At 43.3% G+C, this 17530-nt stretch overlaps 1 protein-coding gene across 2 annotated transcripts; it reads right to left on the bottom strand.

The window, feature by feature from the left end:
* Positions 1-1132: 1132 nt before the first annotated feature.
* Positions 1133-17234, bottom strand: SIRT1 (sirtuin 1). 2 transcript variants are annotated; one of them, XM_053983395.1, is made up of 9 exons: positions 16796-17234; positions 14278-14394; positions 13127-13368; positions 11659-11811; positions 10389-10536; positions 7939-8018; positions 5369-5555; positions 4078-4635; positions 1133-3185 (listed from the first exon to the last, which is right to left on the bottom strand). In XM_053983395.1, the coding sequence occupies exons 1-9, from the start codon at positions 17232-17234 to the stop codon at positions 2863-2865; spliced, it is 2247 nt and encodes a 748-aa protein (XP_053839370.1). In that variant the 3' UTR covers positions 1133-2862. The 2 variants fall into 2 exon arrangements, with proteins under 2 accessions (XP_053839370.1, XP_053839371.1); XM_053983396.1 differs by lacking the exons at positions 14278-14394; positions 16796-17234 and having other exon boundaries at positions 11659-11831; positions 13127-13151.
* Positions 17235-17530: the final 296 nt, after the last annotated feature.

Below are 17530 nucleotides of genomic sequence, written 5' to 3' on the forward strand. Positions count from 1 at the left end.
AAGGTCATACAGAGACTCCATCATCAGAAGGCATGAAAGAGCACTTTATTATTAGAAATCCACAGTTCTTATAGAAACAATGGTGGACCTAAGACCTGATTGGCCTTTAGGAATCTTCTCTTATCTATTGGTCAAGAAGGGACAACTCCTTCTTGTAAACATGCTTGACAGAGATTGCCTGCCAGGTGCAGAGATTGAGATAATAATTGTTTTAATTCTTTCTCTGAGCTTCCTCACAGCTTCTCACAGCTTGCCAGGAAAATCCTGGGAGAGCTGTGTCTCTCTCTGTTCACAGGATATGTGATTGCCACAATAAGTGATCTCTTTTGGGATTGTACAGGTTACAGCTGGACCTGGACATGCTCTGCCATGCTTCCAGACAGATTTCATGCAAGGTGCTGAGTACTTTGGAATAACAAAAAGCTGTGATAGCAGATGTTTCCTCCTGCCCACCATGTGCCTCTTCACTGTGTTAAATACTCTTGGAAGACAACATCCTTGCTCTGGGGAAAGGGCAGTGTGTGAAATGGAGGAGTAAGACAAGGTTTGGGGTTTCTCTTCTGTTCAAATAATATTGTCAAAGACACAAGAAAGAACAAAATGCAGAACTTCTTCATCTAAGTATAGAAGAAGGTGCAGCTGTTCTGTTCAAAAGGAAAAATGTTCTCAAGTCGTTCAGAGCAGTAAGTAATTGACAGGAAGACATCTTTGTGCGTTGAGACTGTTTTTAATACTTTGTGCCTCAAGCGTGTGAGTTTTATCACCTCTTTTTTTTTTTTTTTTTTTTCTTCCAATACAAACCAATTTCTATTTGAGAGGTGGTGGTTCAGAAGTACAGTGGAATCATCCACACAGTAAGGTGCTACACAGTGGGAAGCTACTTAAACTGGGCCCTGGCCCTTGAGGGCCACTGGAAGCTGTCTGGGGTGTGCTCAGCACTGCTGCAGCCCCCAGGGAGCCACAGGATAAACCCAAAACAGTTCAAGGCAGCTTCATTCAGGCTTTGCCAGGGGAAGGTGGAAAAAAGCCATTTCGTATGTAATGCCTTCCATTAGCCAGGGTATACCTTCACTTTATAGGGCATCTTTGGTAAGTTGGTAAGGTATAGCTAGAAATTAATGGAAACCAGGAATCAAATGACAATTTTAATAGACTTTAGAACAGAGTGTACGAGTATAAAACACTGGTTTTGTATTTCAAAAGTTGCAGGAAGATAGCCAGTCATTTTAAACAGTCTTCTACAAAACATATGCCAGTAGATTACATAAAAGACACTATATACAATATAAAAGAGCAGAAACCAATCCTCACTGTAAAAATAATTTAAAACAAAGTATTTCAATTTAAAATATCTCCTATAGCACAAACTAATACATTGTGACATGCAAGTGAAAACTAAACATATTGCATTCTTTAATGTAGCCAAATAAGAGCTGTGTTAAATTTGGACAATGAGACAACATGCCAACATTTCCCGATGAATACAGGAGGCTGTTCTTAAATATTTATTAACTGTTGTATTATGTTCAAAGAACAGCTACTATACATCTTCCAAAATGTAATAAATATTAAAGCAAAGTATATGAATAATCTACATCGTTGAGTTCATTTGGGCCAATGTTGAAAAAGTGGTTTATAGAAAAATGCTGTTTCACTGACTACTGCACTGTGCAATTGTACAAAATAGTTCTAAAGGCTTGGAAACAATCTGCACTTGAACATTTGCAACATCCAGTTTTAAGGCAGCCTAGCACTTGAGACGGCAGAGCGGGAGAAGCTGCTTTGCTTTTGTGTCCAGGGTGGAGCTGGCAGCTGGGAGGAGGTTTCCCAGCTCGGTGAGGACCTCAGGCCAGCAGGTCCTTAATCCACGTGGAGCTCCTTGGCAGCGTAAACAGAGGCTCCCACCACTGGAGTCAGTCTCTCCCGGGCTTGGGGCATCAGTGAGCACAAAGGAGGAGCTTCATTTCTGCGCCTTCTCACACGCTGGGGGGAACATGCTTCTCAACTCTGCTTCCACACTGGAGCATTCCTCAAATGCTGTTTATAAAGCAAGCTGCTCTAGATGTGACCGCTGGATACAGCGTGACAAACTCTGGCTGGGGGGATCCTTTCTGTTTAAAATGCCGGATTCTAACTGCTAAGGAGCCAACGTCAACAGCGCTTCATGTCCACAGGAAGTCATACACTCAGCAACCTAAGCATTTTCACAGCACTTCTTGATCCATCTAAAAACCATTGGGTTCCTCAAGTGCTGCTGTCTTGTTTCCATCTCGCTATCTGCTTGCAATTAAGTATGTCTCAAACATACAAAGGAACTGTTAAAGCAAAAAAAATTAGCTGCCACAGTAGGTCTTAGAAAATGCCAGTGTTTAATGACAGACTAGGCGTGAATGAAAGGTTTAGCAGAAGCATAAGAAGATTTTAAATAAACCAAAGTGTTACAAAGCAAGAGGTGTGAAAATACCATTCTTTGGTCTAAATTAGCTGTTCCCTTTATATTAGTTTAACATTCCAATGGCTTTTTCAAAACTGTTTAAAAATAATATAAGCTGAAATTTATTAAGCAAAAATATGCGTTATATACATGGATGCCTGATCAGACAAATGAACTTAAAAGTGAACATAGTGACAGTTGCTTAGATAATCCTAGTACCTTAAAAAAAAGATGAGTTAGTGTTGAGTGCGCAGTAATAGATTTTTATTGAAAAAGGTAAAAAACTAAGCATGAAAATCTGTTTTAGGTATTTATAAACACTACATCCGTATGGTTTTGTTGCTCTAAATTCAGACGTAAACATTCATTCTGACATGCCAAAGCTCCTAATGCTGGTGGGAAGTTCCTGTAACCAGTCAGCGATCACTTTACAGCGCGTTGCTCGGATGTTCCGTCCCTGCAGCTTCATTTGTCTCAGCTGATTCCTCAGCTGCCAATTCCTCCTGTTCAGCTCCATCCTCCCCGAATCCAGGCTCCTCTTCCCGCTCGGGAGCATCCTCATCCTCCATGCCATTGTAAAACTCCTCCATCTCACTCTCATCCTCCACATCTAAGCTCTGACTGCGGCACGAGCCGCTCTCACTGCTGCTGCCACAAGAGCTGGAAGATATGATATCGTCTTCAGAATCCGAGTAAACCTCAGCACCGTGGAAGATATAGCGATTGGGTGGCAAAAACAGATACTGAGTACCTGGAACAGAATTTTAACAGTCAGTGACGTGCTGAAGTAAATGACTAATGCAAGATCTTGTGGTTAGAAGGTACCTGCATAGATCTGTTTTCAACAGTGACTCTTAACGGACAAATCAGATGTCATGAAAATGCATTTTTGCCCATGTGTGTGTATTTATTACAAAGGACAGAAGAAATGCTTCACCAGAAAGCTCAGTGTTCCTCCTCCTCCCCCTCCCTATGATACCAAAGATAATTTATGCTGGTTGTTCAGCAGCTGTTTTATGGGAACACATTCCAAAGTAGACTTCCTCTACCTGTGACAGAACGGGAGCCCCTGCATGCAGTATCAGACAAAAGTCTAAACCCAGCCTTTCCTTTGGAAAATTGCACTTTGATTCCTGACTCCTTACATCAGTTATAGGACTACACACAGGCTTCCTTGGAAAGTCTAAACTTTCCTTAAAAATGTGCCTCACACCAGCTGTGAGATTGTTAAGTCCTGCCATTACTTTGTCTTCCAGCTCTACTGCAATACCAAATCATGCTCTACTGTGACCAGCTCCTGAACACCTCAGGATCAAACTAACTTTTCTGAAAATGCACTTGAAAATGTTACGAAGGGATTTATTTTTTGATACCTACCTTCAGCCTCCTAAACTTTGATCTTTTAGGTGAGGATGTAATCACTGATTTTAAAACCTATTATGAAATACAAAAAATACTTCCTACTGGCTTCTCCAAAATAAATAAATGGTTCAATGAGAGATGTGTAGACACTTGTCTGAACAAAAATAGCCACCAGAACCCACTGATTGCCTCAAGAGTAACTTATTTATTACTTTAAAGTAAGTCTAGCATAAACGTATCAGCCAAAAGCAAGCAAAATACTGAAAAGCATTAACACTTACCATCCAGCCTTTTGCTTATCTGTTCTTTTGCAGATCTGTTTACCCAACACTTCTTCAATATTTCACTCTTTTCTTTATTTTCTCCATCGTTAGATCCATTTTCCTTCATTGTTTCAGAGTTCATTAGCTCACTAGCAGGATTTTCAGGGTTTTCTGACGACACCTGTGTGTCCTGAAGCGTCTCCTCTGAGCAGGTCCCTTTAGTTTCTGAGGCAGGCTCACAGTTTTCTACCTTACATTCAGGTGGGTGTTCTGACACCACCGCAGTATTGGGTGGGCTCATCCTTTCTGGTGAACTGGAGCCTTCTGAAATGTTCAGAGGGGTTGGCGGGAGCTCAGCCGAGAGCGCTTCGAGCTCCTTGTGCGGCCGTGGAGGCTTTTCTGTGATTTCCGAAAGCTTTACCGAGTTGTAGCAAAGTTTTGTGTATTCACTACCCAACCTCTGACACAATTCATTAATAATAACATCACAGTCTCCGAGAAGCTCCACGTCAAAGTGTAGATGAGGCAAAGGTTCCCTATTAATTAAGATCTGAGGCACTTCATGGGGGATGGAACCTATAGATAGAAAAGAGAATTCAAACGTAGTCACTTGGGTTTTACTTCCAGCAGGGACCTACTGAGAAAGCTCAGGCTTCTCTTCATGCCTTCACTTGCAACAAGACAAAAGCAGCCAGGTCAGGAGAAGGCAAGCCAGTCCCAAATTTAACAACGGCGGCTGGAGTTGCTATGCCTACTGTAGCCTGGTTAGATGGGTTTTTCCCCCCATTTTTTCCAGTTAAAAGCATTCCTCAATCACTGAGAAACATATGCACAGAAATACTGGCTACAGTAATATTAAAAATACAGTAGTATTAAAAAGATTAAAATTAGTACTATAATCTCTTCAAATTATGGTGATTTTGTACATTTGTTTTAGGTACTTAAGTGCACATGAGGAATATACTGCTGTTGAGATGCTTCCTTCCTAAAGCCTTCAAGCCTTTCTAAAGCATATCTCAAGCACGGAGAGAAATGAATCTTAGAATGAAGGCATTCAGGTTTAAGAGAGTAGTTTTCCAGATAATCATTTAATTATCTTGAGATTTACCTGGAGCCTAGAAAAAAGCACTTTGTTACTTTCTCAGTTTTGCATTTCAGCTTTACATAGGCAAGCAGCTTTCATCTTACAAAACGTGGTGCTCACTGAACTGAGCCAAAGGTGTTTCTAAGAGCCTGGAGTTTCTTAACCGAGAATTCCACTTCTGATGCAAATTTTTAAAAGAAAGTATTACCAGAGACAGTCACTTACTTGGGATCAATGCTACTGGTCTTACTTTGAGTGAAGACCCAATGACAATGAGGAGATCCACTTCATTTTTGTCGTACTTCATGGCACGGTGGAACTGCTCAGGCAGGTTCTCCCCAAAGAACACAATGTCCGGCTTCATGATGGCCAGCGGCTCCTCGGGGGGACAGCGGGGACAGCGGGGCACCACCTGCACACAACAGCCCTGTTACTGCCCTGCAGCGCTGGCCTCTGAAAAACTCACACTTCCATGTCTCACAGGCACTTATTTTGACACAGACAGGGAAGTTTCAGTGATATTTCCTCATTTCATTGTTCTGTGGATGTACAGGCAACTACACTTCTTACTGCTGCCTGCAGCAACTGCTCAGGGAAATAAAGCTACAGCAGGAATAAAGAGGGAGAAACCAGGCAGGTCTATACCACAAGCCAAAGTCCAGCAGTCGTGCTCAACACCAACTGAGCACACCTCCCACTGACAGGAACAGATTTTTCATAGTTTAATCAGAACAAAAACTGAGATTTCTCTGTCCAGTTCCAGTTGAGGAGCTGATACAAACCCCATCCTAATCCAAGAGTCTTTTGTAGAGCTTTACCTGCAGTTTCTCCTCTCCTCCAAAAGGTTACATGTGTTACGCTCACAAAGCTACAGGGCAGGCAGCTGGCTAAGAGCATACAGGACAAGAACAGAGGCCAGAACTTGCTTGGTCTCCATTTTAAACTCTTCTAATTCCTCCAGAAATAGAGGAGAATCCTGCTTCACTAACCAAAGTGGTAACTAGTTAGGTTTGTGGAGAAGTAGATTCCCTTTTCTCCTGAGCCAGGGGGTTTTCTGATCTTTGGGATCTCTTTCAACTCTTTCCTATTCAAAGACTTTTTAAGAGAGAATAAAAGCAAGAAGGTGAGTGATAGATCTACAGACAATACTGAGCAAATTCCTTCTAACAGTTCAAGTCTTTTCAGCTGTAGTGTTAAAATATAAAACTTGACAATAAATCCAAGGAGCTGCAATCATATAGAAACCATCACAAGCTACAAATTAGAGCTGTAAAAATATGTGTATTACCTATTGGAATAGAAAAATACCTGAAAAATGACATTTAAATGCATAACAAGTCCCTACTATACAGAGAACAGCTGCAGAAAAAATAATATAGCATGTCGAAAGTTTAAATGAAAGAATTAATTTTTATGGATGCCTGCAGTGGGACAGGAGACAATACTCTCCAAATTAGAAAATATCACAAGTAGGCGGCCTTCTTCTAGTGTCAAATGATGTTTCCCAAAAATTAAAGTGTTTGAACAAAGAAAAACCTTATGGGATAGGTGCCTTGTGGGATAAGAAGCAATTTGGCACAAGAGCTATTAACTGGTGTGGTGGAAACCTTCACCCTGCACCCAAGCAAGAAAGCACCCAATAATCCCACAGTCAAGGGAAACCAACTAAAGGATTCCCCAAAAAGGAGCAGATGGCTAGAATGAGTCTTGAACTTTTCCTTCAAAACTTTATATATTAGAAAGAGAAAATATAACTCCAGCCAGCTGGCTCTGGAGGTAAAGGAGCAAAAAATATCTTTAGGATGTTCTTAAAAATATTATTCTTAATAGCAGAGTAAACCAAATTTCACATTCAGTAATTCAGTGTTACAAGGCTTCAGGCTTATGAGATTCACGTTTCTTAAAGCTTTAACTCAAACATCTCTTCTGCAAGGCTTTCACTGAATTCCATTTCAAATGTAACGCCTAAAGGATTTACATCCCTTCCATGATTCTCATCCCTTCCATGATTCTCATCTGTGGACTCTCTCGCAACTGTGGACTCTGAGGCATTTATCAAAAAAAAACAATGAGCCTGCAGAAGGAGTCCCCTTTCATTTGCATAAACAAGACCTTTTTGATCACAGAATCATCACCTCTGTTCCTTCAAAAGAAGGGGAAGAGGAGCAAAGGCAGAGAGGGTCTCCAAGTCAAAGGTTCATCTGCTCTGACAGAGCAGAACCAACTCCTGCCTTGGTCCTGGGTCACTTTTCAGCCAGACATGGGGAGTTTGGAACATGGAATAGTTCAGCAGTCCTAGGAACACCAACATCCCATTTGATCCTTGCCCTAGCCTGCACTGTGGTTAGCAATTTCTCCATGGATCAGCTGCATTTGAAACACATTTTTAATACAGGCAAATGCTCAAAGAGCAGTCAATGTTATAAAAGGCTAAGAATGATTTCTCAGTGTGACTCTAAATTCAGATCAACACAAACCAGGTATAAATCTAACCTTCTGCTTACCATTTAACCCCTATTTTTTATCAGAGGAGCCATTAAAAATGGACTCTTAAGGTTTTGTTCGGATTTTTGCCATTACCTAATTTTTGAGCATGGTATTTGAGTATACTTTAAATACCAGAGGAAATACTAAAATACAGAGGGGCACTTTTATGAAACGCATGCAGAGATATAGAGGCTTTTAAAAGCAGATCTTGTAAGCAATCCTAATGTGGGGGTTCAGGGTTTGGTTTGGGGTGTTTTTGAGAGAATTACTTATTAGAAAGCTGCAGTGAGTTAAAGTATATTTTTTACCTGATTGAAAATATCTCCTCGAACAACTTCACAATCAACTTTGTATTTACAGATCAGGCAGGAAGCTGTTGCAAAGGAACCTGAGGGAAAAACCCGTATGGTAGCATCAGGATTTGAAGTCATTCAGATTTGGTCTTATGCCCAAGCTGTTTTGACAAAAAGGCTGTTATGTTGCAGTGTTACAGAAATCAAGCATTAAAAAAGGTAATGTAAAATTAAGAGGAGATCCTTGTAATACTAGAAGTTATCGTTCTTCTAGGTGTTAGTGAGCAGAAATCTTGTTGTAGGAGTAGCCATGTACCACGTGCATGTCAACACAAACAATCCTGTGTCCTCTCATTCCCCTGACCTGTGCAAGCACAGACAAGGAGCAGAGAACAGAAACTGCCCTTCTCACTACACAGCAGTGGTGCTGCAAACAGCATCAGCAGCACAGGAACCCACAGCAACTCCACACACTGTAGCACAGAATAACTAAGAAAATGCATTATAAAGACAATATGCTTTCAGGGTATTGTATCTGGGTAAGACAAAGAGTGAAAGCACAGAAAAACCTGGAGCAGGTCATTTATGAGCAACTGGCAGCTCAGCTCTGCTGATCACTGCAGGCCTGCAAACTGCACAGCTTCTGAAAGCTTGCTCAGCACTGCAGCTCCCCCGGTATGAGGGATTCCAAGGACTATGGGAGGTATGACAGTTCTTTGCTCACTTTAATTAGCTGATAATAATAATTCAGAGCTTCATACAGGGTCACGTCTGTCAGGCTCGCAGACCCAACTCAGAGGCATCTGCTGCTGCTTCTCTGCAACTCTGTTCTGTGAATTATTTTTCACCAGCAGAAGTTTGGTGCCCATGCACGAGCCATTCCCAGCCAGCAGGCTATAGCCTCTGCTCACTCAGCTCCAGCAAGGAATACAATCTAATTCCAGATGCACTGGTTGAATGCAAGAGCCATTTTAAATACAGCAGAAGGCATCTCAGACACCACAGTTTTCATAGGAGGAACTGCACTGTAGGTCTGCAGTGACAGATGGATCTGAAGGTTCACATAAGAACTCCCCAAATCACTGCAAGGTTCTTTGTTAACTGCTCATTATTAACTTGCCATTGCCCCAGCCACAGGAAAATGTAGAATAAATACAGCAGTGTATTTATTCTGTGCCCCACAGAAGAGTTTTGGTTTCTCTTCAGACATCATCTTTAGGAAACAACCATTTGTTAAAGAGCAGCAGCTGTAGGTCAGATAAAGCTTGATGGGCTCAAAACAACCTTTGCTAATTTCCAAAGGCCTCAAAATCTCCAAGTGCACATGCTTTTAAAGAATCTGTTTCGTTCAGAATCACCTTATACAGGACATACACTAAAGATTGCCTATGATCTCATCCCTGCAGTGTGCAACTGGAAAAATGGGGAGCTTGAGCACAGCAGTGATGTGCAAAAACCCAGCCACGTACGAGGTTTGTGACAAATGCCTCAGGTGAAACGCCAACCAAAAGAAAACGTGTGGCACACTAAGCACAGAGAGAAACCAGCACTGGGGCTGGGGAGCTGACTGGCAGATGCTGCTGTGTGCTGCTTGGGCCCCACTCAGAGCACTGTGCTTGCTCTGCCTGGAGAATGAAAGTTGGAAACGGATCTGGCACTGAGCTAAGCTTTGTAGGTATGGAAACCACATGAGTTTGGCCCCTGGCAAAGGTGCAATTAGTTGGATGGGCCTTACAAACATGCCAGCGCTGCTTTTAGACGATTTATGTGTCTGAAGTTTACTAAATGATCCAAACATGCATTTAAGAACTATTTTTCTGAATTCTTTTCTTGAAAATTAATCCTTGGACTTTCAGCTTGACATATGCAAGTCCTTGGAAATGGAAAGTGTATCAAGCAATTAAAGCAATTCCACTTAATTAGGCCTCATAATTACAGAATCTGTATGACACTGAAGGTGCAACAAGATGTTCTTCAGTTCAACTGAACTGGTGATTAATCCTCCATGTTTTATACCTGAGGTGGAGTCACTGAGGTGTCAGGATATTTTAAGATTCCAGTGTAATATAAAATAAAGAGTCAGATAACACCGAGACTCCCATTCCATTGATGGGCAGTGAGAGGGACCTATGGCAAGACTGGTTTCCATGTTGTCACACAGATTAAGAAGCACCAAATGCATTTTAGAAGTTACAGTCTAAGCTCGTGCCAACAGGGTGTGGATCTTCACTGATACACAGACCCTTCATCAAGCTCAATTCCTGAAAGGAGTTATTTCTACTTGAAACACTTCTCATTTAAATGTAAGCTGTCTAAAACAAAATTTCAACATTTAATAATCAGAATATTCGTTGGCAAGAGACAAGAATTCAAGGAAAGAAAGTTTAATTCCAACAGCGATTACCTTGTCACATGCACCAGTAAGACCTCCCACAGGGAAAATAAGTGAAACTAAACCCACTAACCATGACACTGTATTATCCTTTGGATTCCTGCAACCTGTTCCAGTGTGTCTATGTTCTGAGTATAGTTGCGAAGGAGTTTTCCTTCTTTATCCATCGAAGCGATGAACCTGTGACAGAGAGATGGCTGGAACTGTCCCGGGTAGATTTCCTAGGGAATTCAGAAGCACATTAGACAGTGGAAGTGGATACAGAGCCTTCCCCTGAGCTGGGCACTGTCCCCAGCCACCCCAGAGCCCCTTACCCTGGTCCCTCCCTGTGCCCTTTGCCACTGCCCTGGCATTCAACTCCTTTTCCCATTGCTCAGCTCCTCAGCATGGCAGGAGGAGCTGCTCCGTGCAAGCTGGGATTTTGGTTCTACACAGCAAAAAAGCAATGTTTAGATCTTCTTCTGGTTTTGAGAATGATGAAATAGGAAAGCTTTCTCTCCTTTGTTAAGTGTCAAGTGACCTCAATATTTGTTACTAGAAACATGTATTCTGAGGGACAGAAAAGGAGGAGGAGGAGGAGTGAAAAAGTAGAAAAGTATCAGCTAAATTTGATTTGGACTTTTCTGGTAAAACCTGTGTGTAGACAGGTTTCAAGTAAGTTGATTTTTTTGCTTGCTGTGGTGTTTTTTGGTTCGGGGTGGGTTTTTGTTTGGGTGGGGGGGGTGTTTTTTTAATATTAAAACCCAAAGGAACCGAGTATACAAATAAGTATCAAAATTTGTTAGTATCTGGATAGGAGGCTTTCAGAGAAAGCCAAGCAGAAAAAGAATGCATTGGGTTTTCTTTTCCAGTCTTTGTAATAGGACAGACCAGTAGTATGAATTGTGAGCAGCAAATGGAAGACAGAATGAGCACAACCAGTGGTGATTGGTTTTCACAAGTCCTTACTGGTCCTGTAGAAATTCTTGTATCTTGGGTTTCTTTTTTTTTTTTTTTTTTTTCTGGTCCCAAGGAAATTGAAGACTAAATGCAATTGGGCAATTGGGGTTTGGTTGTTTTTTTTTTTTTTTTTTTTTTTGTTTCTCCATATGTCTAGTTTCTACAATTCCTTCTTTGTCTAAGAGACATAATCGCTGCTTTTGATACTGTTTAGTATCACTGAGATTTTTTTTCAACCATCTGAAATTGTTGTTTATATCATGAACTTACAACAGGAACAGTAAAATAAGCTTTAAAAAGAAAGGGAATGTTGCTGAAGAGTTTCTAGTTTTTAACTGAGTTATGCATTTTAATATTGTCATCTGTTTTTACTGACCAAGACAAGAACTGTTGGAAAACCATACCTTTGCAAACTTAAAAAACGGCCTGGGATCCTTTCTGAAATATTCTATATCAAACATTGCTTGAGGATCTGGAAGGTCTGGGAAGTCTACAGCAAGGCGTGCATAGATGCCATCTCTGGATCTAAAGTCAGGTATTCCACAAGACACTGACACCTGAAATATATTTTTGCAATCTGAAATAAGTGAAACTACATATTGGACTATAAAGTCTTGTTCTGGGAAACCACATTTCTGTATGCCCAGTGCTCAGAAACATTAAGAACAAAACCAAACCAGCCTGGGTTCTCTGTATTTATTTTTCTTTTTCTTTTCCTTTTTTTTGTTTTTTTCTTTTTTTTTTTTTTTTTGGTCCAATATAACAATTCCCAAATCAGAACCAGGAGAAACAGCACAGAAACAAAATTTGACAAGAGGACAAAAAACCCTTTAGTACAGTCTGCACAGGTAGTAACAGGATACCAGAACTTGCTTTTACCGCTGGAAGTTTTGTAAGATGTGAACAAAAATTTAGAGCATTATTGCATTAAATTTAATTATTAATTGTTCACTGATCTGCCAACTCAGGCTTAGATATGCTGGTTGATATTTTAATTTTTTTTTTACATGCTAACAGACTAACAGAATAGTCTTTCTTTAAAAAAATATATTCTTACTTCTGAAGAATAAACCCCTTTTGATAAAAGTTGTTTATTGATAAACATTGCTTATCAAAGCATTGTAGTAGTCAATAAGGACTGAAATCATTGTCTCAGACTACCCCAAAATAGCATGGAAAGAGGAGGAGAAACAGGTGTATGCAAGTATGGAAAGAGCAAGATAGGGAGTAGCAGTGCTCTTCTGAAAGCTGATTTGAATTACTCATCTGCTCTGAAGCGTATCACACCATCTGTGTGTGAACAACAGAAGCAAGAAATGATCTGGTGCACAGGTACAGAGCTGCAAATGTGCAGCACTTCAGAAATGTTCTTTAGTCAAACAGTGAGTGGCTTTATCACCACCACAGAGCACCACGTGCTGAAAGTAACATTCAGTCTGCTGGAATCTGATCAAACTGTCCTTATGATCATCCTCCTCATCTCCCCCCCACAACTCCTTTCAAATCCTATTCTTCTAGTCCCTCAAACTCCAGCTGGGATTTTAAGAGATCCACTGCAATTTTGTTTTAAAACAAAAGAGTAGGATAGAAAAAGTTCTGGACAGGTAATGTGTTCTTATTCCAAAACTGTTTTGCATGGGAGCAGCTGTTTACAAGTTTCTATGTCTTAAGAATATTTTGTTCTGAGAAGAGAGATGGTGTCATTTCCAATGGAAGCTGCAGTCCTTGCAGTGGACTGGACTCTTCCCCCCACAGCTGTTGGTAGATTTACTGCAGGGTTTGCTACCTCTTGCTCCCATCCCTGCAAGCTGTACTGAAGTACTGAACCAACCTGGCTCCACGTTTTCACACCGTCCTTGCAGCAATACCTACCCCAGCTCCAGTCAAGACCATGATCTTCTTGCACTCCTGCAAAAGTTTCACAGCATCATCAATGGTGTTGATATCTTTCCTCTTCTTTCTTTTTGGTGGCTCTGAAAGGATGTTTATCACGATTTGCCACAGAGTCATGTCATCCAGTTCAGGTGGGGGGATCGTTTCTGGTAGCAGGTCCTTCAGAATCGTCCGTGGGTCTGTGCCTAACATGAGATGCTGCTGGACAAAAGTGTAGGGACCTAAGAAAATTTAAAAATACAGATATTTAAAACAGAGTCAGGTACTGCAGATGATCATGGTTACTGTTCCATTTATTCATGCTTACTAGTACAGTTTCATGAATCCTATTTAATGCTCCATTCATCAAACCCCCTATATTTTGGTCTAAATTCTGAAGTGAGAGCTGGGCATTTTATTTACTTATCATTATTTTATGTTAACCCACGAAGGATTTCATAGAAAGTCAGTCAAGTAAAAATCCCAGTTCACAGCAAACTTAACCTCTTTTAGAGGTGCAACAGGATTTTCACAATGTGTCTCCATCTGTACTTTTCCAACATTTAGTATTTACAGGAATAAGCTGAAAACAAACAAACAACAAATATACATATACCTTCCAGTGGTATTGTAAACCATCACTCTAAAGAGACACATAGAGACCAGAAATCCATGGATTTTTGTTGGTTTTTTTGGTCATCTAACACGAATTATTTCAGACATTACTTCCTCAAGCCATTAAATCAATCTTTCCAGAAACACTCGAGATGAGGGCTCACTGTCCTAAAATCATACAGGGATCATCTTCTTGTCCCTTAAAGAATTAATACTAAGTAGGCAAGCTACAGAAATATGCCATAAATTAGTTTAATTTAGTGAACCTGTGTGTATGCTTTTATTAGGGATTGTGGCAGGATTTCTGTTCAAGAAAAAAATAAGACATTGACAATTTTAATCAAAATACAGCAAGTTTCAAGGGGTTCATTTTTAAACTCCTTAAATAACATACAGAATACAGTCAACACCTCTAAGCTGTTCAGAAGCACTAATTGCCAATACTTTTGCAACAGGAAAAATAATTTGAATACTGAGGAGGATTAAGTGACTGTTCAAAGGCAAAGAGCATCCGAGAACACGCTCCAGGCTTCTACCTATACGTGGTCTTGGGGTCCAGTCACTGGAACTTGCATGTGAGGCTCTGTCTTCTTCATCACTGTCACAGGAGTGAAAGCCATTGGCTATGATTTCATCACTGAGGAGGAAGTTATCTGCAAGACAGCATGACCAAGGGGTTACACTCCAGCCCAAGGGCACAGTGTAGCTTCAAACAGATCACAAAAACAAAAATCACAGGCTCAATCGGAAGTTTTGTCACTTGGGCACAGAAAATGTCTATTTTTCTTCACATTTAGAGATATACTTCTGAGATGTTGGTAGATTTACTGCAGGGTTTGCCACCTCAGTGCTGGGCTTCAGGGGACTGGATGCTGACCTTGGTGAAATCTCATTCTCTGAAGTGTTGGGCATTATGGATATTTCACCATAGAAAAATCCATATGTTTTAAAAGTATAATTGAAAATGTCTTTCCCTTACAATTCCCACTGCATTCAGCTCATTAAAAAACTGGGTAAAATGAAAACCTGTCACCATTGCAGACAGATCTTTGACTAGGTTTTAAGAGCATTTCAACAGCATTTTGAAAGAAACCCACAAATGCACATTTGCTACAAGAAATTCACTGGATCTGGTGAGGGTGTTACCCTGCAGCTCAGCTGTATTGCTGACCACATGCACAATTTATGATACTTCAGTTGTGATGCAGAACATACTCCCCTGTAGCACCTTCACTGAGTTTCTCTCATCCATTTGGCCCTGCTCAGAGTGCTCAGCTCAGCCCGTGGCCTTAAGCCAGAGTAACTCAATCTAACTCCATCTCAGGCCTTGATGAGTGAGCCCAGGGCAGGACAAGGCACTTGTGTTACTGAGCTCACCCTGAAGGGGAAATCTAAATTCCAACCTGAGCAGCTCATTAGAACTTAAGTCTACTCAACCTTTTTTACCGGCTTTATTAGAAATAGCCTCAGCACCTGTAGCTTCATTTGTTGAAAATCTAAGATATGAACAAAGAACAAATTTCAGTCGTGCTCTGTAAAGCAAAGAATCACTGACATAGGTCTCAGTCTCTTGTCCGAAGAACTGAAGAACCCCCTGCACTGTTTCAGCTGCTATTCCACTTGATTCTCAAATAAAGAACACCACAAAACACCATCACTTTTTATTCAGAGGTTGTGTTGTCCTTCTCCTTGTTGGCATAAATTTATTTTTGATTAGAAAAGAAAGAGATCAATGGCAGAAATTTGTTGTTGGTTCTTGCTGTCTTGTTCTTCTGAGGCCACAGGTGCTCATGGACATTACCATTTCCTATTAATCTATTTATTTACAGCATTTCAGTTCCATCTCATTATGCATGAAGTCAGTGAACATCTTGAGAATTTTGGAGAAGGAAAACGTGCATTAGTACACATCAGTAACTGCGAGGTGCAAGTTGAACTTGAGCGACCTTTATGGCTTCTGTATCAAGAAGCAAAGCTTACATTGTGAAAGGCTCCTCAGGCACAGGCCACCGTGCCTGGGGTTTAGGAAACAGTGACAGATACAGGAAGGATAAAGTAACAGTTTGAACTGTAACACTCCCCGAGTATTCCTCAAAGGACCAGAGGGGGTAATGCCGGCCAGAACGAAGCAAAACACGCCTGAGGCTCGGAGGGACCTGAGCAAAAGGCTTCGTGTAAGGCACTGGTAAGAGATCACTGGCTTTGCTCTGAGCTGTTCCAACGCAATTTTTAAATACTGAGCCTTTCCAGGTTTATTCTATACCTGTTCCTTTTGGACTGCTTTTGCACAGACAGAAAGTTTCTGTAGAACTTTACTACACAGTTAAAGTATCTTTAACGGCATTCCAGGATAAAATGTAAAGACTGTACTGGCAGAATGCAGTGTCTGATACATTTTAATAAATCTTTCCAAAACACTGCTTTAAAAAAAAAAAAAAAAAGCCAAAATTAACAACTCAAACAAAATACAACCCAAACCGGATCAGTTTGTACTGTGAGGTACTATCACAGTGGTGCTGCCCACCAGTACACTTCAAATATGATCTGAAAGAACTTTATAGAAAAAAAAGAGGATACTGTGCCCCGTATCCTCTGAGATCTAGCTTAGTTTTGTGCTGCAGTCACTGAAACCTTAGCCAAGACTGTCACTTGCAGTTCTTTAAAGAACTAGTCAAGGCTGCTGCTCCTGAGCCTAAGTGCAACTTTCTAAGGATCAGAAATAAAATAATTAACGCGGCAGAGATCGTGAAAAGGAAACCGGGCTTGTAATTTTTCGTTTTTAATAACTTGTTGCCAGCAACACAGCAGAGTCAATGTTTTCAGGGCCGAGAGCCGAGCCGCTGTCCCCGCGCGGCGCAAGGCGCGGGAGGCCCCGCGGGGGCCGGCCCGGAGCTGCCCCGGCGGGCGGAGCCGCGGCCGCCGCGCACCGCCGTTCGCTCCGCCTGCGGGGCCGGGGCCGCGGCGCCCCGGGCGACACCCGGGGCCGGCGCTGTGCGGGGAGGAGGGAGCCGCGCAGGAGGGGAGGGAGGGGAGAAGGGAGGGGTCGGTCCTCACCGGGATGCGGGGCCGGCACCGCGGCCGCCCCGTTCGAACACTGCGCCCGCCCGCAGCCCGGGGCCGCCTCCGCCGCGTCTTCGCCGGGCGCCGCCTCCGCGCCCTCCCCCTGGTGCCGCCGCGGAGGCGGCTCCGCCCGGGGCAGGCCCCGCAGCCCGGCCCCGCCGTCCGCGCCGCTCCGCGCCGCCGCCGCTTCGCCGCCGTCCTCCCGCTCCGCCCGGCCGCCATCGGCCGCCGCGGCCGCGGCCGCCGCCTCCCCCGGCGGCTCCGCGGGCACGGCGGCGGGCGCGGGCGGCGGCCCCGCGGCGCGGTCGGGGCGCGGCGCGGGCGCGGCGCTCCCCGATCCGCGGCGGTGCCGCTTGGCCGCGGGCTCGGCGCCGTCGCTGCCGGGGCCGGCGGGGCCGCGCGGGCGGAGCGGCGCAGCGTCCCCGTCCGCCATCTTGGCGCCGCCGCAGCCGCCGCCCCCCTCGCGCCCGGCCCCCCCCCCGCACCCCACCCCACCCCACCCCCCCCCCCCCGCCCGCCGCGGGCAGCGCCGCCGCACGTGACCGCGGCACGTGACCGGGCAACAACAAACCGCGGCACGTGACCGGGGCGCGCTGCCGGCGTCACGCGGCGCTCGTGCCGCCTCGCGGCCCCGCCCTCAGCCGGCCCCGCCCTCAGCCGGCCCCGCCGCGGCGGCGCGGAGAGCCCGAGGGAGCGCCGCGGCCGCCACCGGCCCGGCCCGGCCCGGCC

Source organism: Vidua macroura, chromosome 8, assembly GCF_024509145.1.
Source record: "Vidua macroura isolate BioBank_ID:100142 chromosome 8, ASM2450914v1, whole genome shotgun sequence".
Taxonomy (NCBI): Eukaryota; Metazoa; Chordata; class Aves; order Passeriformes; family Viduidae; genus Vidua; species Vidua macroura.

Excerpts from the sequence above, each read along its gene's own strand:
- SIRT1 (XM_053983395.1), bottom strand. The coding sequence starts at position 17,234 with ATGGCGGACGGGGACGCTGCGCCGCTCCGCCCGCGCGGCCCCGCCGGC. Across the intron at positions 11,812-13,126 it reads TGGTCTTGACTGGAGCTGGG|GTGTCAGTGTCTTGTGGAAT; the intron begins GTAGGTATTGCT and ends AATATATTTCAG. Across the intron at positions 3,186-4,077 it reads GATAAGCAAAAGGCTGGATG|GTACTCAGTATCTGTTTTTG; the intron begins GTAAGTGTTAAT and ends ATTCTGTTCCAG.